This window comes from Zootermopsis nevadensis, unplaced genomic scaffold, assembly GCF_977971745.1.
Source record: "Zootermopsis nevadensis isolate Lab colony 2312 unplaced genomic scaffold, Znev_1.0 Znev_ptg000017l, whole genome shotgun sequence".
Taxonomy (NCBI): Eukaryota; Metazoa; Arthropoda; class Insecta; order Blattodea; family Termopsidae; genus Zootermopsis; species Zootermopsis nevadensis.
Window position 1 is genome coordinate 13,105,219 of NW_028259149.1, and position 22,002 is coordinate 13,127,220.

At 36.5% G+C, this 22,002-nt stretch overlaps 1 protein-coding gene and 1 long non-coding RNA gene across 4 annotated transcripts in view; one reads left to right on the plus strand and one right to left on the minus strand.

Annotated features, from left to right (window-relative positions):
• LOC110835288 (uncharacterized) overlaps positions 1 to 21,897 on the plus strand; it is a 34,981-nt gene extending 13,084 nt beyond the window's left edge. Inside the window, exons 2-9 of the mRNA XM_022075367.2 lie at positions 6,391 to 6,541; positions 9,978 to 10,268; positions 11,758 to 11,944; positions 12,981 to 13,170; positions 16,620 to 16,808; positions 17,582 to 17,698; positions 18,441 to 18,637; positions 19,224 to 21,897. Coding sequence (XP_021931059.1) covers positions 6,391 to 6,541; positions 9,978 to 10,268; positions 11,758 to 11,944; positions 12,981 to 13,170; positions 16,620 to 16,808; positions 17,582 to 17,698; positions 18,441 to 18,608 — 1,293 coding nt within the window. The 3' untranslated portion in view covers positions 18,609 to 18,637; positions 19,224 to 21,897. The remainder of the gene's footprint in view (positions 1 to 6,390; positions 6,542 to 9,977; positions 10,269 to 11,757; positions 11,945 to 12,980; positions 13,171 to 16,619; positions 16,809 to 17,581; positions 17,699 to 18,440; positions 18,638 to 19,223) is intronic.
• On the minus strand, positions 11,536 to 20,122 carry LOC110835392 (uncharacterized). Of its 3 annotated transcripts, XR_015535513.1 has the most exons (4): positions 19,985 to 20,116; positions 18,543 to 18,705; positions 17,200 to 17,495; positions 11,536 to 16,824 (listed from the first exon to the last, which is right to left on the minus strand). It is a non-coding gene; the product is annotated as an uncharacterized LOC110835392 (long non-coding RNA). The 3 variants fall into 3 exon arrangements; XR_002544892.2 differs by lacking the exon at positions 17,200 to 17,495; XR_002544893.2 differs by lacking the exons at positions 17,200 to 17,495; positions 18,543 to 18,705 and having other exon boundaries at positions 19,985 to 20,122.
• Positions 21,898 to 22,002: the final 105 nt, after the last annotated feature.

Sequence of the window (22,002 nt, forward strand, 5' to 3'; positions counted from 1 at the left end):
TTTTCTACTTTTGTCTTCAGTGATGTCTAACTACTTCTGCGGTATCTTTTGTGTTATTAGAAGGTGTCGTGATGCTGGGCGTCGCTACGCCTGGCGTCGATAAGGTTAGGTTGGGTTAGGTTGAGTTGGGTTAGGTTATGTTAGGTTAGGTTAGGTTCGGTTCGGTTACGTTAGGTTGGGTTAGGTTAGGTTAGGTTATGTTAGGTTCGGTTAGGTTAGGTTAGGTTAGGTTGCATTAGGTTAGGTTAGGTTGGTTTAGGTTAGGTTAGGTTGGGTTAGGTTAGGTTAGGTTAGGTTGTGTGATTATGTTGGATTAGGTTAGGTTGGCGTCTTCGGTAAAAATACGTCCTTCAAGAACTTCGTTACGCATGGCGTCGATTTTCTATCATCGTGCCCAACGTTACACGAAGGGTGGTATGCTTCATCTGGCGTGACGGCGGATGGCGTCGCGACGCCATGCGTCGGTTTTCTAGTTTCGTCAGCAGTGATATTTAAATTCATCTGCGGTAACTTTGGCGCCATGATAGGTCGTCGCAATGATCGGCGTCGCGACGCAAGGCGTCGGTTTTCTAAAATTGAAATCAAAGTTATCCAAGGCTTTCGAGTCACACTCCTGGGTCTTGTTGTGGTGTCGTGACGACAGACGTCGCGACGCCAGGCGTCGCTTTCCTAGTTTTGTCTTCAGTGATGTCTAACTACTTCTGCGGTATCTTTTGTGTTATTAGATGGTGTCGTGATGCTCGGCGTCGCTACGCCTGGCGTCGATTAGGTTAGGTTAGGTGAGGTTAGGTTGGGTTAGGTTGAGTTGGGTTAGGTTATGTTAGGTTAGGTGAGGTTAGGTTAGGTTAGGTTCGGTTAGGTTCGGTTCTGTTAGGTTAGGTTAGGTTGTGTGATTATGTTGGATTAGGTTAGGTTAGGTTGGCGTCTTCGGTAAAAATACGTACTTCAAGAACTTCGATACGCACGGCGTCGACTTTCTATGATCGTTCCCAACGTTATAAGAAGGGTGGTATGCTTGATCTGGCCTGACGGCGGATGGCGTCGCGACGCCAAGCGTCGGTTTTCTAGTTTCGTCAGCAATGATATTTAAATTCATTTGCGTTAACTTTGGCGCCATGATAGGGCGTCGCAATGATCGGCGTCGCGACGCCAGGCGTCGGTTTTCTAAAATTGAAATCAAAGTTTTTCAAATCTTTCGAGTCACACTCCTGGGTCTTGTGGTGGTGTCGTGACGATAGGCATCGCGACGCCGGGCGTCGCTTTTCTACTTCTGTCTTCAGTGATGTCTAACTACTTCTGCGGTATCTTTTGTGTTATTAGATGGTGTCGTGATGCTGGGCGTCGCTACGCCTGGCGTCGATAAGTTTAGGTGAGGTTAGGTTGGGTTAGGTTGAGTTGGGTTAGGTTATGTTAGGTTAGGTTCGGTTCGGTTACGTTAGGTTGGGTTAGGTTAGGTTAGGTTATGTTCGGTTAGGTTAGGTGAGGTTAGGTTAGGTTAGGTTAGGTTGCATTAGGTTAGGTTAGGTTGGGTTGGGTTAGGTTAGGTTAGGTTGTGTGGTTATGTTAGATTAGGTTAGGTTAGGTTGGCGTCTTCGGTAAGAATACGTCCTTCAAGAACTTCGTTACGCACGGCGTCGATTTTCTATCATCGTGCCCAACGTTATACGAAGGGTGGTATGCTTGATCTGGCCTGACGGCGGATGGTGTCGCGACGCCAGGCGTCGGTTTTCTAGTTTCGTCAGCAATGATATTTAAATTCATTTGCGTTAACTTAGGCGCCATGATAGGGCGTCACAATGATCGGCGTCGCGACGCCAGGCGTCGGTTTTCTAAAATTGAAATCAAAGTTATCCAAATCTTTCGAGTCACACTCCTGGGTCTTGTGGTGGTGTCGTGACGATAGGCATCGCGACGCCGGGCGTCGCTTTTCTACTTCTGTCTTCAGTGATGTCTAACTACTTCTGCGGTATCTTTTGTGTTATTAGAAGGTGTCGTGATGCTGGGCGTCGCTACGCCTGGCGTCGATTAGGTTAGGTTAGGTGAGGTTAGGTTAGGTTAGATTATGTTAGGTTAGGTTAGGTTTGTGTATTTTGTTACGTTCGGTAATGTTTTGAATATTTTTGTGACGATTCGACACTTATGGCCACAATTCGTCACGCCGTTACAGTACGTCACGCTTTCTCACGCTTGGTCGCGCATGTACACGCTTTGTAAATTTTCGTCATATTTCGACTCTATTGGCCGCATCTCGTGACGCCTTTCAGTAAATCACGCCTAGTCACGCTTCGTCACTCTGTCTAGCTTAGTCACGTTTGCTCACGCTTTGTAGATCTTCGTCACAATTCGACACTTATGATTATCCATTGTTACGACTAGGGTTTGTTGGTTTTTAAAAACCGGGTTTAAAACCAGTTTTTTTGGATAAATTTGTAAAATACGAAAACCGGTTTTTAAAATTTAAAAACCGGTTTTTTCAAAAGTCGGTTTTTGTATAAACCCTGGTAAGGAGGGCCTTGGGACATTCTGAACACAGCGTAGGTGAAAAGAAAATTCAGATTGAATAATTATTTGTTGAACTCTTTTACCACACAGAATTTGAAGGCACTGCAGTGACTCCTGCTACTGCCTGTCCCACTTCATAAGTTTGCATGGCCGCCAGTTGGTACCATTGATTCTAAGGTGGATGGTCGTATGGCGTTTATACCAACTTTAATGAAAATCCGTTAGGTGTAATTAGTTAAGAGTTTATTAGGAGAGCAGGCATACACGTACATGCGAAACCATAACCTTATTTTTCGTCTGAAAAAGAAAGCTATACTCGTTGTCTTACTTTGTGTGTCATGATGCCTCGTCCTCTTATATATACATGGCTGCTGTTGGGAAAAATGAGACAAAGAAACGGCTTTTAAATGAAAAGCATCTTTAGTTATGTCAAAGTATGCACATAATTGTCTTCTTTAATCTGACAAATGACCTAGCATGAACTGTTGTTATTTGTAATTAAAGACAGGGTTAATGTAATTATAATTACCTGAGAAATGTATATACCAGTTCCCACTACGAGGTAGATCCTGTCTTGTTATCTTTTGTTGGCAGTCATGGCTGCTAGGTCAAATTGTAGTTACCTGTAACTGTTTTATTTGTAATTTTTCTCATCGGTGCTCGGTTTCAAACTCAGTGCTGACTGAGGTCTAATTATAACATTAATGTGAAAGTAATGCATTCTAACTTAGTACTTAAAAGGTTCTAATTTTATAAGATCTGAGTATCTAAATCTTGATAATAGAATTATTAAATACCGAAGACTAGATCCCGAGTTAGTTCCACCCACCTGACTTCCTCCCAATGTATTTCCCTGAGATCTATCTTAATTTTATTCTCTTGTATTTCCTTTCTGGTCTTCCAAGTGTTCCTTTACTAAGAGACTTTGCCGCCAATCTCTGAACGTGTTTCTCCTCTCCCACTTTCCATCTACATGCCCAATTCTTCGTAATTTTCGTATCAATGCTATGGGACTCCCAGCAAATAAATGCAATTGAAATTTGTTTTAATCCATGAATGCTGTTTTTGTTAGCAAACATGTCTTATTTTGTTTGTATATAATTCCCACAGTCGACTTACACATAACTAAATGAACAAAAGCATAAATAACTTGAATTAATAAATGGAAAGCGAGAGAAATATTGGTAAATACTAACGTTATTCAACACAAAAGTGGATTCTGTTCGTGGGCGAGCAATGTCGTTTTTAGGAACGAAAGATTTAATAATACTTGTTCCCATGGTAACATAATCGAAGTAGTTGCTCCAGTTTGAGGATTTCTCTTAATTTCCACCTTTGCTTACGTTTCATTGTGTTCATTTCAACACCAGACTCTAATGCCATCGTACACTTCGTCATTAACACACTGTGACCCAGAAACCTGTTTACAAATAACAAAATAAATATATGAATGAAAATTAAATTTCCCACAAGAATTTCGTGTGCTCTAGATTCCACGTCTGAGCGATTTGATCATGAATTCATAATAGGAAGAATAGAAATGATTGCACCACGGAACAGAGTCCTTCTTAAGCTGATAGTCGCTCGAAAGTTTATTTCCATGCTCAGAAGGACCTGCTATTAGACCACGTACTGAGCCATTTTTATGAAGTATAAACATTCATACCCTGTTTCTTTCCTATTCATCTTCATTTTATCCTTCCATCTACGTCAAGGTCTCATCCCTTCGGGTTTTCCGACTGAATGTACTTCTCATCTCTGCAATACACGTCACATATCTGCCCCCTCTTGTTATGATCACTTTAACAACGTTGGTTGGGAAATTTTCCAGCATAATCCGCAGAAATGAAAGAAAAACAAGCACACGTAACATACACGTAAGTGTATTTACAGACACACTACCTACATTTTTAAATATTTACTAATAACAGAAAGTATTTCATATAAAATTTAATATAGAAGAAGCCAACTATTTTTTAAAGGATCCCAACGGGGAGTAACAACGTTCTTTTGCATATTCTTCAGAGGAAGATGGTCTTCGCGGCGTTGAAAATTTTGATTTGTGCCTAGTAGGCTTGTAGGTTGTCACCACCCAGTCGGAGGAACTTATCGTTTCCATTCCCAGGGCATAAAGCATCGTAATCCAGAATACCACAATCCACAGCGTGCAGAAGGGCATGAGGGTATTTAGCCATTAGTCCTATCCATTGTTTTAAGGTTTAGACTTTAAAAAATTACATTTCAGATGCTGGGCCTATATATATAGCGAGCCTTACAGCATAGTAAACATCTCCTCTATGTCATACCTGAAGATGGAGACAGAACCAGTCTCCGAAACGTCATGATTTTAGAATTTTGAAACATAGGTAGTGGACAGTCTAAAGAAAATGCCATAACTAGACAAGATTTATAATAAAGCTTCATATATTGTTGGTACGATTTGTGAACCGCATCCAGGAGCATAAAAACGGAACACTTACGTATGTTTCGTTGGGTCACTCACCTGTCTCTGTAAATAGCCAGGTTTCAAGAGGGAAAACTTGTTCTGAAAGTAAGAATGAAAACAGGTTTTCCCACTAACGGCTTGTCTCCCTCCGGTCTGTCTCATTCCGGCTGTTGTCAGCTGTTGCATTACAATCTCTCTTCATGCCATTGACATTGAAGGGAGTTTTATACAGTTACTTCAGAACGCAATAAAACAACTGCTAACTATGTGGTTATTGATAGAGGAAACGTTCATTCTTTATAGTTTTTATCAAATAATTTTTAGTGCATTTAAATCGAGGATGAGACAGACTGTGCATGAAGCACGCATTGAGGAGCTCAGAATTTTATTCGGAAAACCTGAGGGGAAGAGAGACCACACGAGAGACACGACACCGATTGCAGGATATTATTAAAATGCATCTCAGAGAAATAGAACATGAGTATGTGGACTAGAAACATTTGAGATCTATTTGCAGTAGTCACTTATTACAAGAAGTGTGGAAGCCATAGGGTTTCATAGGCGTTACAAATGGACCAGAACCTTAATGGAGGGGACAGAGATGGTTCCCGGTGGTTTCATCGTGTAACCATTTGACGCTTATGATTGCCCGAAAATATTTTATTAAATGGATGCTGTTGTTAATAAACTAAAAGGTAAAATAATTTATTTTAATCTCCCATAAAATATAATAAAGAATTCATTTTGGATTTCTCGTGTCTCTTGACTGAAGGCGAAAGATCCCGAAAAGAATTTACGAGTAATTACTTTAGTATTTTTTGCTTTAAATCATTTAAAATTTTCCTACAGTTACATGTTCATATTGAAAGTCATGATAGACGCACATGTGTCTCTTTTTGACTGTTTTTGCTTTAGCACATAAGCCAGAAACAAATGCACAAGTTCAGCATTTTGTAAACATTCGCAGTCATTAGAGCAGAACTTTCACTTTCCTTAATTCTATTTGGTCTGAAGGCAACGATCAGGTTTTGTGAAACTAGTTTCGGATTAAAGATGGCTCTATCGTGGGATGTGGCACTGAACTCTGGTAGACATTGACTTATATTTCATCCTCTGAAACGTCGTTCAGTATCTACCAGGCTACATGTTACAACATCGCAGGAAACTGCCATCTTCACGCTTGCCGCCCTGAGAACCAAATTTCGCTTAATTTCAGACTGTTTGGACTGTCTTGTTATGAAACAAATAGAATGATTATCAGTCTAATTATTTCATCTGGCGATAGTTACGTAAATAAAAGGTAGGATTCTTGCTTCTTGCCAATTTAGAATAATTAATTAAATGAAGTTTTGTGAGCAGAATTTGAATTGTAACCGTGACCTCGAAAATAAATATGCGGCAGATGGGAAGTTGTCTTTTACATTTGGTTTTTCACGTTTCAGGTGCTGGAGCTAATGAAGGAAGTAGCTGAGGACGAAGACGATTCTAGTGACATATCGGGTTATCATTCAGATTCCGATTCGGCGATTATGATGTCTGGAAACTCTCCATACGTCAGCAAGAGAGCTCGTTACAACTTCCTCTCGAGATCAGGTAAGAAAATAAATGATGTCATATTCGAATTTGTTCTAAATGTCCTTTTTGCATTCAATGGAAAGTAATGCCCATCTGTTTGTCTATCCGTCTCCAGATTTCATATTAAAATCGGATTTTGATAAAACGTTATGTCAGAAATCTACAACAAACTTAGGGAACGGCCTGTTGTAAACAACGGGATATAAAACTATCGATATTGGTCTCATATAAGCATATCGACTACACGTCTGCTAGACACACGTTCCTTCTGCTTCGGAAACAAAAACGCTTTACTCCATTAAATGCCATTTCTGCAGCAACTGTTTCCAGCCCTGGCTGTGCTGAATCTGTTAGACAACTTTGTCCAAACATTCATGCATCACTTCAGTATTGCTGTTTTTTCTAGAATTCATCCATCGTTCAATATTCTAAAACGAGACCGCTTTCTTTTAGGGGATTGTTTTCTCAGGGATTGAGTTCAGCTTCTTCTAACGGACCCAACAGAATAGGGATTTTTACCTGAAGAAAGGAGCAGAGCCGGCTCCCGAAACGTGGCTTTATTCTGGAATATTGAATAATAGATCAAGTCCAGAAAGATAAACAATATTGAATATAACGCAGTGTCCTGCCTGAAAAGGACTGTCAGTAGCATATTTTTGTCTGAAATAAACGAATAAGTCCACTGAGGGATTCTAACTCTCAAAGATCGTTTGGAAATGATGTAGGCCGCTGTGTACACACACTGATAATCATTACTATTCTTTTTTCATTGAACCAACCAATAAAACTGTTGTTTGGTGAGCTAGTAAATCGGCTTGGAGCAAACAGATTTCACGTCTTCAGATGTGGGTTACGGATTACAAAAGCAAACAGTTTCTTCTGAAGGCTGAGGCAACACGTAAAGAGCCTGCAGGCCGGACAGACACAGAAATGTAAGTCAAATAAGCCACAGTGACAGCAGAGAGCACAATGTGTTAGTACATCGTAAGCAGAAAGCGACCTAATACTTGAATGACATCTCTTTACTTCCAAATAAAGAATTAAATTTAATGAGTGTACTGGAACATAATGCTACAGTCCGATTCTGGTCAATTTTCTCCACAGTGACCTACGTTTTGCACGAATATAAATACATTCAGTTAATAGTTGTTCTCTGTCCCTGTGGAACGAACGTAGGTCGACGATGCTCAAGAACAGGGTGCTTAGGAGAATGTTTCGACCTCAGAAGGATGAAGTGACTGGAGAAAATTGTGTAATGAGGATTTTAAAATGTGTGCTCTTCACCAAACATTATTAGGATGGTCAAGTCAATAAGGATGAGAAGGGTGGGACATGCAACAGCATGGGGGAGATAAAAATGCAGATAAAATTTTGATAAGAATACCCAAAAGGAAGACCTAGGCGTCCGTGAGAGGATAATATTGAAATGGATCTTACATAAATAGCGTTTCAGGATGTGGATTGGATTTATGTGATTCGGAATAGGGTCCATTGGTGATGAACCTTCGGGTTCCGTAAAATAGGGACATCTCGGTGTCTATGTGAATGACTGCCAGCTTCTAAAGAAAGTTAGTTCCTTGTTTACTGATTTATAAGTTTTGCTCGTGTCTGAATTAACATGAAAGTCGCTACAACCAGTCATGTGATGAGCCTCTTTGTGGAAATGAAAGTGTTAATAACTGAAAGCAATGGGCTGACAATTGACGTGAGTAAAGTTGAAAGTGAAATCAGGTTTTGTCAGTGCCAAAAAGGGCCTACATGTTTTAGTAAACCCGCTTTTCTTCATACAAGTAGTTGCGGTATAGGGGTCAATGTTCTCCTGTTTCGTATTTAGTTAACTTCGCTTGTTCTTACACGGCGACCTTAAAATCGGCAAAGACTGCCTCCGCGCATTTCTTACCAATTCATTTCTCGTAAACACGAAGCCATTCCTCGACACATGAACTTCGTTTTTACTTCGAATGTCGACGTTGATGTAACTACTTTAAGAAAATAAATCCCTTTTAATCATAACGAGAGATCGTTGACATTAAAGTTAGCCTTCACGTACATAATTTTAATCGTACGTCATACAATCAACACCCACGCTGACACCGCAGGACAGATCCTGCTCGGATCATAGTTGTTTGTCCATGTTCTTGTATTGACTGTGATGGTAGAAGCCTTACGATGGCATGATCCTCCATCCAGAATCTACCGCTTGTTGGAAGGGTGGATTATAAAAAGAATGCAACAAGAGACAATAGGCTGGAACTCGGCTGTAGCACCAAGAAGTCGTTAGTTAACTCGTCAGTCAAGCTTACACGGGTCACGTGTTTCACATAGACAAAACCACGTAGAAGGTTGTAGGTATGTAATTGTATTGTTACGACAGAGTAACGTAAGATAAATGAACTCACATTCTTCAGTCATATGTACTTCCTTGTTGGTATTAAATAGCTCTCACACAATAAATGACAATGACAAAGATAATGTTGCGTACATGCAACACGCGGCTTTCCAAATACATCCAGCGTATAAGTGAAAAAATGTTGATAATAGTAATCAGTTCAATTCATTTAAATTATTTATATTAGTGTGATGCATCAACAGCCGATTGGCCAATTACAAAAAAGTACAAGATCAATAAGCAAATTATAACACGCATTACATCGTAAGCAAAATAAAAATAATAACAGGCTACTGACACCATAACAAAGTTACTTTAACATATGATTTAAAGTAACTAATTGCTTTCTAAATATATAATAATAATAATATGTGGAAGGTTCAAGCAAAAATAATTCCAGTAGTTATAGGGGCAACAGGAACTGTCTCCAGGTCGCTCAGGAAATATTTGGCCAAGATCCCGGGCGAACACGACGTCAGGGAACTTCAGAAAACTGCCATTTTGGGAACTTCATACATCATTCGAAAGACGCTGTCGTAAAATAAAATTATATAATACATGTAATACATATTAAAAACAAAATGTATCCCGGAAATAGCTGCTGCCCTATGTACCTTAGGGACAAGGTCTGTCTCGGGTACATGGAAGTACATACCCCATAAAGTGGTGAAGAGATGGGATAATAATAATAATAACAACAACCACCTTTATGATCTGTTAATTTTCCTTCCATAGAAGGAGTCCTCTAATATATGTGACAGGGTTTCACAGATCCCAACAGCCAGCCTGGATGAAGTGACAAATAAACACTTCCCTTGTTGGGTAACAGACCCTGGCCATTCATTCTATTGTCAGTTGATTTATTTGCCCCACTGTAACATTCCATCTCCCAGAAGGTCTCATCCTTTTAGATTTCCTCACTGAAATTTTGAATACATTTATCTTTATCCCTCCTCCCCACACATGTATTTTCATTAATTAATTAAGATAAAAAAAAAAAAGAGATTTATTGAAACTTTTACTCATGTTTGTTGTTCTAATAATTATTCTTTACTGTGGTTCTAGTACGGTCTAGCAGCAAATCAAGCAGTGTCCGTACTTCGGTACTTCTACAGCAGCTCAGCGGTTCATCTGGTGATTCTGCTTGCCAACATCATCGAGATCTACACCATTGTTCATCAGGTTCTGACAGTCCTCCCAACTCACTCCTTGTGACTGATCCCCCTGAATGTACCAAGGGGGGCCCAAGTCCAGATACCAGTTCTACTTCATCAGCTAACAGCCATACAGCCACTCGAACGGCAACACGATCGCAGATCAAACACAAGAACCAACTTCACAAATTAAATTCAGCAGGTAACACTCTTTCATATTGCACTGAGTTGCTTTCAAGGCTTTGGTTAGTTGGAGATATTTTCACGTAATTTTTATACAAAGAAGACAGTTGAGTGCACTGATTACTGGAAGTCACAATCAGAAAAATGATAAATTCATTAGATTTGTTTTTATGCTGGTAGATTTTCCTCACTGATTAGAAATTGAGATATATGAAGCTCTGTTGTTGCCTGTCTTGTTAACTTTAATGTTGACATTGTTCGCTAATGACTCATGACCGCAGTAACAAACAAGAAAAAATAAAATTTTACTTTATTCTCGCAGATTGCTTTGCAGGTATTTAAGCCTTGAAATTATTGGCATCCTAGAGTTATATGACTCTGGTTTACAGAAATGGACTCTGAGATTTATCACAGGAATCTAATAAACATTATTCCTTCATCATCATCCTGGTACATATTGAACACACCTTTTCACTGGTTCATTCACATATTTTCTTCCAGTCATCATTCACAGTGTCATATAATCAGTATATAAAGAAGTATAGTAAAAATATTGTATAGGAATAATTACAATTATGAAGTAGATAACTAAATTGCTAGATGAACTGAAGATGGGATGCCTGTACTTTAATTGACACAAAGAAAGTAAGAAAGAAAGTACAAAAATGTAAATCCATTTTTAGTTACTTTCATTCATTATGTTTTTATGCCATTCACTGTGCCTCAACTGCTTGGCAAATCTTTGATGTAGTGCATAATCTTATTCTTATTTTGGAATTAATAAGAAATGTTGGTACACATGCTAGTCAAACTTGCTTTAGAAAGTTAGCATCATTAAATTATTTACCATGTCTAGGAATACTTTTACTGACCTCAAAACTTGCTGTCATTACATTAAAAGAACTTTCATTGAATTTTATGAGGAATTATTGTTAAATTGGTCATTCTCAGTGCATGTGATTTAAGCTGTTTTTGCTGTTATTCACCTTTCAGTAAGCTAATTGTGTTAAATTTCTTGATGTTATTTAATGGATAAAGATCTACAAACCACACTATTTAAAAAGCCAATGCGCAATGCCTTTCATTTCCCTCAATTACAACCAAATTTGAAATTCTCTGCCATTTAATTTGACACAGTTTATATTTTACATTTTCTGAAGTAAACACACCAAATCACCCCATGAGATGAATTCTTTTGTGAAGCTTATAAGATGACTGCAACTGGTATAATTAAAATGATGGAAACTTCACATACAGGAAAACCCGTGAAAAAAAAAACAAATAGGGAAGTTGCTTCAGTCCTTTATTTAATCCTATGGCACAGTTGTGTACTTATTACCAAGTAAATAAAGGCTTTTATATATGCAGTTCTGCATGCACAGACACAAATTCCATTCTCAACTACACTTATCCACAAGTAAATTAAACATTTGTTATAAATTCAGTTACTATTTTCTTAGACCAGCTTAGTGATATTTCATAGCCAATGTGTGTGACTGTTCATGCAGGTTCCAACTCCTCTTGTGGAGCTGTTACTTGCTGCCAGGGCTGCCAGTCTCGAGCATCACTTCAGGTTCTGCCATCCCACCAGGACGAAGAACTAATCATCCTTAGACGTGAAATAGAGGGCTTGCAGGCAGAACTGGGAATTGCCATTGCAAGGCTGCAAGAGTCTGAAAGGCAGCTCAAAGACAGGTAGTAGCAAACTTGGTGTGATAAATGGTAAACCAGGCAATTAATTTAGGACAGTATTTCTCAACTGTTTTGCCATGATACTTTGGATCAAATGCATTTTTAAATATTTAACAGAGATCCGGTTCAGGCTTGTTTTGTTATCAGTCTGTATTGCTGTTTCTTCATTGCTGCATGAATAGTTTTCATACTTCCATATATTTTTTATGTACTAAGTTTTCTTTCAGAGCAGCCATTTCTAATCTTTGTCTTAATGCTCTTTTTGTCACTGTTTTAATTCCTAGAACATTGTAAATTGGCTAATTTTTTCTTACATATAATTATATAAAAGAAAAATTTAAAGAATTATTTAGCAGTAACAAACTTTATGCCTTCAATTATGCATCCACACACAGCTTTACTGTAATATGTGGTTTGTTTTGCTGTGTGATATTGACTGTATTTTAATGCACAATTACGTGGGATAAGTTGAGAAACACTGATATAAGCAGTTGATATACATTGGACTTCCCATGTAACCTTCTACAGGCATTATTGAGAGGGCAGTCCCAGATTTTACCCTATTATATAATACAAATGGAATTACTTTGTTATTTCATATTAAAAAAATAATTTGTGAACTGAAGACAATATCTGATACAAAACTGTGTGACTGTGAGAATATCAGGTTCTCATTGTACTTCAGAATTCATATTAAACTGTTTTTTTACAATACTAACCATCATCTTACCATCAAGTACATGCTGAAAATCGATACATATGCATTTACATTCCTCAAAGCTTGAATTATGGTTGGTAAAATTTTAGAACAAGCATATGATATCTATTGGAGAAATTACAAAATATTTATTTTAAAACTATGACTTTAAGGCTCTGTTCACTGCCTTAGTTATCAAATTAAATGTTAATTAGAGAAGACAAGCTTTAAAGTCTGCAGATCTCAGAACTACAGCATCATTCCATTGAGTGCTAATTTTAAATTAGAGGGACAGCTTATTTAGTTGTGTTCCCGACATGACTTATGGTTGGCTGCTTTCAGACTAATGTCACCCAGTACAATTACGGAAGCACCTTCTGATGCAAACAGCAACATGGGAGAGCATTTGGTGCGATGCTATGGCAACTTGTATGCGGCTGCTCGAGTGGATGCACTTGATTCGCTAGACAACCTTCCAGCTCTAAAGGATGCTGATGAACTTAAGTCTAAAATATTGTTCTCGGTTGTTGTGGTGAGTCGCCCTGCTGTGACTCACTTGTTCGCTGCTTCTGGATTCTGTATTTCTTTCCATCCTGGGTGACTGGAATATGTTGCATTTTGGCCTTGTGTTTCTGTCTAAAAATAATTCTTTTTCTAAGTAATACATACTCACAATCTTCTGTCTTCTATACATGTATACATTATGGCATAATATTTCAGGATAATAAGAATTATGATTTATTATATTTAGTAACAACCAAGGGGAACCACAGCTATTTTATTTTCCTGTTCAGATCTTCTTTTATGGTTCTTTTTTTTAGGTAGACTGATTGGGTAATATATCTGTACAAAAATCAGTGCCTGAATTAGTATCATGCCACAAGTGCAGGTCTGACATGAATGGTGATTAATAGCTTTTTGTACATTCAGATGGACTAAAATCTGTGATCATGTACATGTAAGGGTCTTAGGAGATCTGCAAGAGAGGGTTAATAACTTTTGATTCTTAAACCTTAACATGGCACAAAGGAATATATGGAGCAGGAAAGCAATTTAATGGTACTGGTTCTTATCTTAACATAAATATGAAGTAAAGTATGAGTAATGGACATTTGTGGTAAATACGGTAGCTTGATACTTCAGAGCTTATGCGCATTGCACAGATAAAACACATAAATAAACAAAAAGTAGAAATCTAAAGGTAGAATTTGTATATACAGTATAGTTATTGTTTTAATGCTGTATTTCTTATGTTCAAACTCTCTTCCTGATATCTTTCTCTATTTCAAGCATTTCTTTTACTTTTAAATTTCCATAAGCATACTTTGGTTCTGATTTATTGTACTAAAAATTTTATATATACATATATATATATATATATATTAAATCATTCATTGAGGTTTAAAGTTATAACATATTAAAATAACATAATTGCTTATTTTACTATTAACAATACACATAGAGTTGACTATTCTGTAACTGTTACTGGTTAAGAAATTTACTGGGATAACTTATCTGCAGTAGTTAGAAGTCTGAGTCTGGATATGTAAGAATGCCCACCCACAATGTGTACATACTAGTTCTTAGTATCTGACTTCACATATCTAGTATATGAAATAAGGTGAAAGGTAGCCTTCCACTCTCTGCTGGACTGGTAGTCTGTTGCCTCTCCACAAACACAGTGAAATTCTAATTACAACAGAGACATCATATCCATTCTACTGTCTTATATATGTTGATGGAAATATCTCTCAACTATCTAAATCTGTCAGAGATATAGGTTTCTTTGATCACTTGAGTGTTGCTTAGCTGGTGAATAAATTCCCTGCTTTTATGGAACCCAAAGTTTCAGTGGTGTTCAGAAGAGTTTACCATTGGGCCTCTTTTTAAATCACTTTCAACCATTTAACATCTTCATGTCTTGTTTCTGAAAGATCCATTTTATATTATCCTCCTGAGCCCAGGTTTAAGTCACCTCTTAGCTTCTGGCTTTGTAATCAGAATTCTGATGCACAAGTTTCTGTGTCTATATATATAAGTAAATACAATGTTACACTAAATTAAAAATTAATTTAACTTTCCTGTTTCTAGTTGTGTTAATACACAAATTAAAATTCAAGTATGGCTCAACAGGTTATGTGTATTTTGTCCTAGTAAAATAACCACAACCCTTTCTCTGACATGAAAAATTATCTCTTTTATTTGTGTGAAGTTAGTTTGTTATGCCAGGGCTTATCATTTTGACACAAATTCCTATTCAAATTTTTTATGAATTTCTAAATACATGATTCTGTTATTTACACTGAACAGTATAAGTGGTTCAAATTTAAAATAATTCATTGGAAAGATCAAGGTTTCTCTGTTGCAGAATCATGATGAAAGAACACAGGTTTAAAATGAGTATGCTTATGACAGTTAGATTATACCTTATTGAAAATTATTAACAGAAATGCATCACTGAAATATAATTATTAACTTACATTTTTTACTAGCCTTATCATACAGAGTGAAGAATTTTAAGAAAAGACTTCATAGGTTCTCAGAACTTCATTTTTCCAGAAGAGAAATATGTTAAATGCTATTGTGGACATTTGATTTTGTTACATTTTATTGTATTGTATTGTGTGTGGCAAAGCTTAAATTTTGTCTCTACAAGTATGAAAATGTGGCAACACACCTGTACACTGGTTTTCCTATTAGGTACTTGCAAAGTGCATTAGATGGACAGTGTTGTCCTGCATGGTGTTGAATTATGAAACACTGTTTACTGTCCTGTTGTTTATGTTATAATTCCTTGATTTAGGCAAGGCAAGCAGTAGTCAGGTCCAGATACATTCCTCTTGACCCTAATTTTATGATCAGCTTAAATAATAGTTTTAACTGATACAGTACTTTACAGTCTGAACTGCTTCATTTTATTTGTTAATATTTCAGTCCTATGTAACATGGACCTAGTAGAGTAGTGTGTTAAATAATTGCAGTCACAAAATAGATCTGAAATCACAAAAGATAGGAAACAAAAGTGGCACCATGATGGCTAATTAACCAGCTCCATGCAACAAAGTCCTCCTTGAGAAGCTGATCATTCAGTTGGCCAAGAAATTCCCTGCCTCTTATGCAGCCTGAAGGTTCAATACAGAGTTCTGAAGAACATCAACTTATTCAAGATACATTTGAATATTATCCTTTATATGTATACAAGTCAGAGTAGTTCACTATAATGCTGAAGCAAGGGTTGCATGAATAGGATTTAGTTTCTGGGAGGGGAAGATTTTTCTCTGTGCTGCTACACTCAGACCACCTCTGGGAGCACTTAACCTTCTGTCAAATATATACTGGGGGCATTTTCCCTTGGTGTTAATGCAACTGGGGCTAGAAGCTGGCCAAGACTATATGTGGAGTTTGCCTCTTTAATATATTATCATGGAATAGTGCTTGATTGAACACAGGGATAACTTTACCTGCTATGTCCAGGTCTTCCAGGTTGTCGCTTTCAGTTGTATTTCCCAGCTATAATTTTGTATGCATTTCTTACCTCCCTGCTTGATGGGGACTATACAGAATGATTGTTTATGTAATATATAATGGTGCTGTATTATCTATATAAAAGATTTAATGAAACATTTTGAGATGCATTTGAACCTTACATTTTGACTGCTCCTTGTACTTTTAAATTAATTCTGGGTTGTAGCACATTGTGGCCTTATAGAAGTTTACCAATGTTTTAGACTACTAGACTACAAGGTGCTCCAACCCAAAAGACAGCCATCTCCATACTCACTGCCATAAGAACCTCAGATCCCGCTAATTATGAATGCATATCATTGTCACAAACGAGGTTTTGGCTTAGAAATCACTTGTTGCTCTGTCCTGTGTGTGAGTGCTGTGATGTGAATTGACCTTCTTTAGTCTTTATAATATGAAATGAAATGTTCTGTGACAAAGCGCTAATGTGAACTATACATTCTCCTTTATGAGCAGCTGGCATTCAGGTCAGCACAGTCATTGCTGGCACTGAAGAAAGACCATGTGAGACGAATTCTGCATATTCAGCCACCCACAGTTAGCAGTGCCACACCCCCTGAGCCTGTAGCAGCTGAACTGGAAAGAAGTGTTGCAATCTACCTCAGGAAGACAGTGGATAAATTTGACCTCGCCAAGAGCATTGAGGTGAGGGGACCTGAAACTGTAATAAATAAATTAACAATATTATGCCTTTCCTGTGAAAAGTATTTTTAAACCACAGGAACAACTAAGTAGGTTAAAAAATTTAAAAAAATAAGTTTGTGTAAATTGCCATTCAAGAGGACTGCAGTCTAGTAAATTCAGACATGGCAAAATAGTGCTTCATTTTGTTATGCATATTATCTTTCTTCATCATCAGTGTGTCTTTACAGATTAAGCAACTTAATTTCTGTACTGGCCTCAAAGTTGTCATCCTGGCATCATATTGGTATTTTTACTGTTTGTGTTGTAGGATTATAATTACACATTATTTTTGGCCACTTGTCTTCATCCACCTTTTCACCTCTTTCTGTGCTAATGAACTTAAGATTCTCACCTTTTTATCTTGTAGTTTTCATTCTTGCTATTTCTATTATTTGTCTGAGTCACCCCATGTCCATGTCTCATTATCTTATTTCACCACTGGTTTAAGTAATACTGTATTTTGTATCTTTTCAAATATGGATTCAGTTTACAAAAGTTATTCCACTTTAAGTATGTGATTTGTTCTCCAAACCTTTGTCACTATCTGATTTTATATTCTGAATATTATGATATGCTGTACTTTTTATATTCAATGTTATGAGGCAAGTAAGTAGGGTAAGGAATTTATTTTAAGTCAACTTTTTTTTCCTGAAAATAATACGTATAATAGACAAGCAGAAGTGATATGTATGATAAATTAATCTGTTATGATAGACACCTGTGCTTGTGTACAGGAGGTCTGCTGCCAGATCTGGGCTACACTATATGACTATCCGTGTCTCAAATCATGTCCTGGACTTGTGCAGTATGTGAAAGATGCAGTTCATCTAGCCTGGGGTCTTGTTAACCAGGTATGCTTATCATTTAATGGGGCTTAATGTGTGTCTCTATATAATATCATTCAAATATATTGCTGGTTTCTTATTAATCTTGGTATGTACGTCGTGCCATTGAAGGCTACCCTACCTTTGTACATCTCTTTTCCTACAAACAATAGTATGATGGTGGCAATGCAAATGTCTGAGGGTGAAATTACGTTAAAACCACTTAATACAGTGTATTGAATTTTGTGTAGTAAGAGAGCTTCTCAAAATATGTAACTTTTGTTATGGCAATGGTTTGTTAGAATGTAAAGCAAAAACACAGAATTACACAAAACTGATGATTTTTGATGGCAATCTCTAATGAACTATCAGTTAGTTATGAGATTTTAGATGATATAGATTGTAAAATCTGTAAATTTTATATGAAGCCTTTTTTGGTACATTAGAAGTTACAAATATGATAGCGGTGCAAGACTGTGAGGTTATATATGAAAAATTTAATATAGTCTGATATTATACTAGTGGAAAATACTAATGAAAATGGATAAATAAATTGTATAATTATTATTATTTTTAGTTCCAACTAACCTTATCATGCAAGATTAAAGCATCTGAAGAACAGTAGGCATCACATTCTTTCCAGAACATTTTTTCTACATCTTTATGAAGCCATAGTGAACAAAGAGCAATGTTTCAGTTTATTTCTGTTATGATTAGATTATGGCACTCGAAGAAGAAAAGTTTAACAATGTTGTATTTTTTAATGTAGTCACCACCGTTCATCCTTGAGTATGAGCAGAGGACTTTACGAAGGGATGTACATGTTCGATTCCATTCATCTAATCCAGAAAGTGAGCAAATTCGCACTTACTTGTGGCCTGCACTTCTGGAAGGGATAGGAGGACCATGTGTTCATAAAGCTGTTGTTATCACCTGACCAGACTCTGGACAGCCTCACTGATAACGGTAAGCATTAAGCATGGTAGAATGCTGTGTGAGGCCTCATAATTTTTTGAATGCATCAGGTAACAGCTCTGTAATTAGCAGAACCTAGGATATTGGTGGACTTTTAAACACAGTAATGAAATTCAGGTCTATAAAATACAGCGAATTTCTTGGCAAGCTGAGTGTACTGTACAATTCTCAAGTAGGACTCTGCCACTTGAAAAGAGGCTTTAATATATGATACCTGAAATCAGAAACTTACATTGACTATATTGTATACTTAGGATAAATATGTTGCTTTAATGAGTATACTTATTGATAGACTGGAAAGGTAACAGTATAAAGGAACAGTGTATTTTACATGGTAGATCCAAAGACACCAATTTACAGAGAATTGATTGTAATTTTACATGCCTGAAAGGACTGTATTAGAAATACTAATAGTGTGTAAAGCCACTCTGTCATGATTAATGTGCAAGGTTTGAACATAAAATACAACAGTAGAGCATTATCACTTTATAAATAATCTATTTGATGGTATGTGCCAAATTAGACTACTGATTTTCTTTCTAATAAATTATTTATTATGGTACAATTCCTCTTTCAGAACTGGAGAATGTTGCTACCAGAATTAACACAAGTGATTGCATCTGACATGGATCGGCTACAGTATTTTCTGTCTTTGTTCTAAAATCAAGATGCTGTTAAGAGCTGCAGAAATATGGAAATAATTCTTATATATGTGTCTTTTTATTTTGAGAATAGGTGTCCACTTTTTTGGATGAATCACCTACTGAGCCACCTTATCCCTTCATTATCCTATGACACTGTACATCATAGGCTGAGCTGACACCTACTCAACATTCAATTTCAGAGGGTTAAGACATCCAGGTTTAGTTTAACGCGCTGTCTGATATATTCATTGCAACTGTTACTTAAGAAATAATACAGAGACTCCAGTTTATCATGAGTCTAACTGCTCTGAATTCTGAAGTTAGCAGGCTACCTGCTTATTTGGAGAAATAACCGTTAACCCTTGCTTGCTCAGACCAGTGCATGGTTGTTCTTTGAATAGTGGCTGCATCTATGCATGTCTGTTGTGAAATTAAGCATAGCATTTAAAAAAGAGTATTTATACGCAGTGCTTTTAGAAGAATAAGACTTGGAGGAAATGTCGAAGAAAGTTTCATAGAAAATTTCCTGAAAGTGTATTGCCTTTCAAAGTAACAATTTACAGAATAGTGGCAAATTTTCATGCAATGGGGTCGGTGTTAGACAAGAAGAATGTCTGAAAAAGCACATGCTAACCAAAGAAACACATGATAATATTTGTGCTCCACATTGTAAAAAAATGTTAAAGTTACTAACCTGCAAAATGACGGTTCTGCGTAGTGTTCTAGTCCAGAGTGTGAAACAAGAATTCGTTATGTACATGGTTTCAGGATTCTGTGACAGTGGTCTTCTTGACCCAGAACTTACATTTTATTGTGATGAAATGTGATTTCAAATAAGTAGGTAGTTAAACAGCCAAAACAATATATACTTGTCCACAGAAAATCCTTGTGCTGTTTATGAAATGCCTGTAAACAATGTGAAAGTCAGACTGTTGAGCAGTGATAGTGTTCAAAGATTAATAAGGCCAATTTTTTGGACAAAATGATAAATTTTTAACGTTATTTAAGATTTAATCGTGACACCCTTTTCGTTCTGATTAACTGACTGGAGATGGAAAAATTTATGGGGCTAGTACGTGCTAATACAGTAGTATGCTGAAAATGAAGTGTAGGTGAATAATTCCTATCCACCACAAAAACTAAAAGAAAATATTTGGAAGGAAATTTCCATTATTCCAAAACAAAAAAACTTCACTGTATGTCTTCAATCATTTTTTTTAAAATGTTAAGTTCTTCACCAGAAGGCTGGAACTTTAAGAATGTATTTTGAACTAAGGTAGGCCATACTATGGGGGGAAACAGACAGTGAACAAATGCCTTCTCCAATTCAGATATGTAGGATCATTGTTGTAATACCATATGGGACCCAGACTCATGATAAACTAGACACCTGTACTTCATCATATATTTGTGGTAAAAAGTATGTATAAGAGGCTCTGATTTATAATTCAGATAGCAATACTGTGAGGTGGCCCTTCCTTATTGATATTTTTAAAATTTGTCCATTTTAAAAAGGAGGATTAGTTCAAAGAATTACTATTTGTATTAACACATTCAAGCTGGTTAGGGTTCATGTACATTTCTATACAGTAGTTAAGTTTAATAGGCTGGAATGAGAAGTATGATTAACTGGTATCACTCAGCAAAAAGACCAGTAATTTATAGCATGCAGCAATCCTACAGGTTATGTGACCCATGGTTTGCCATTTTGTTGTATTGTTTCCAGACATGATATTATTAACTTTTTTCTAAACTTCTAAATTGGACATTTTTGCAGTAGTGTGCTAAAGGAAGTTCTGTTTATTTAAGTTCAGACAGGGCCTTACATGTAACCTCTTCCCTTATGGCTTATTGATCAAAATTGTTTCTGTTTCTCATTTCCTCTGTGCATATACACAACCCATCCATCTCACATTCTTTAATTTAATTATCCTAACAATATTACATGAAGAGCACAAATTACAGCCTTTTTATTATGCAACTTCCTAAATCCTTCTGTTACTTCCTTCTCTTAGTTCCAAATATTCTCCTCAGCCCTTTGTTCTCAAAGAACCTCAAACCATATCCATAACAGGGCTGAGTATGTGATTTTATGGTGCAGACTTACATATACTGTTTTTTTTTTCATTTTATCTTCCATTTTTTTCAGAAAGCCATTACGTGAGCATATAATGATGCTTATGGCTTTCATATTTAGACACCTGTTATCATTAGGGTCACTACATTAATATAATTTGAAGCCCCCCCCCCCCCCATAATCATTTGGAAGATAAATATAATGTGAGAAGAATTGCAAGTGCATTCTTTGAAACTTGTTTCTCTTGTTAGTTGTAGCAGCATCATAGATAGAGCTCTGATGTTTTAAAAGATTCAAGATTTATTTCTCATATATTACAATGATGTACTTTATGAGACAATTAATTTTTGTCAGAAATAAATACAACAAAAATTAAATAAATATATATCAAATATGAGAAATATATTCAGATATGAATCAGTACATTTCTGTGTGCCATTTATATTTGTAAAAGTTGGTAACATTATTTTAACAATTATAAATATGTATTAAACATATGTGAATTTATATAAAAACAATTTTGGAAATTATACCCATGTTTTTTTCTACTGTATATAAAACTTAACACTTTCATTAATCTGATCTATGGAGGGAAGAGCAAAGAAGACTAAAGTAATGATTGTGATGGGATGTTT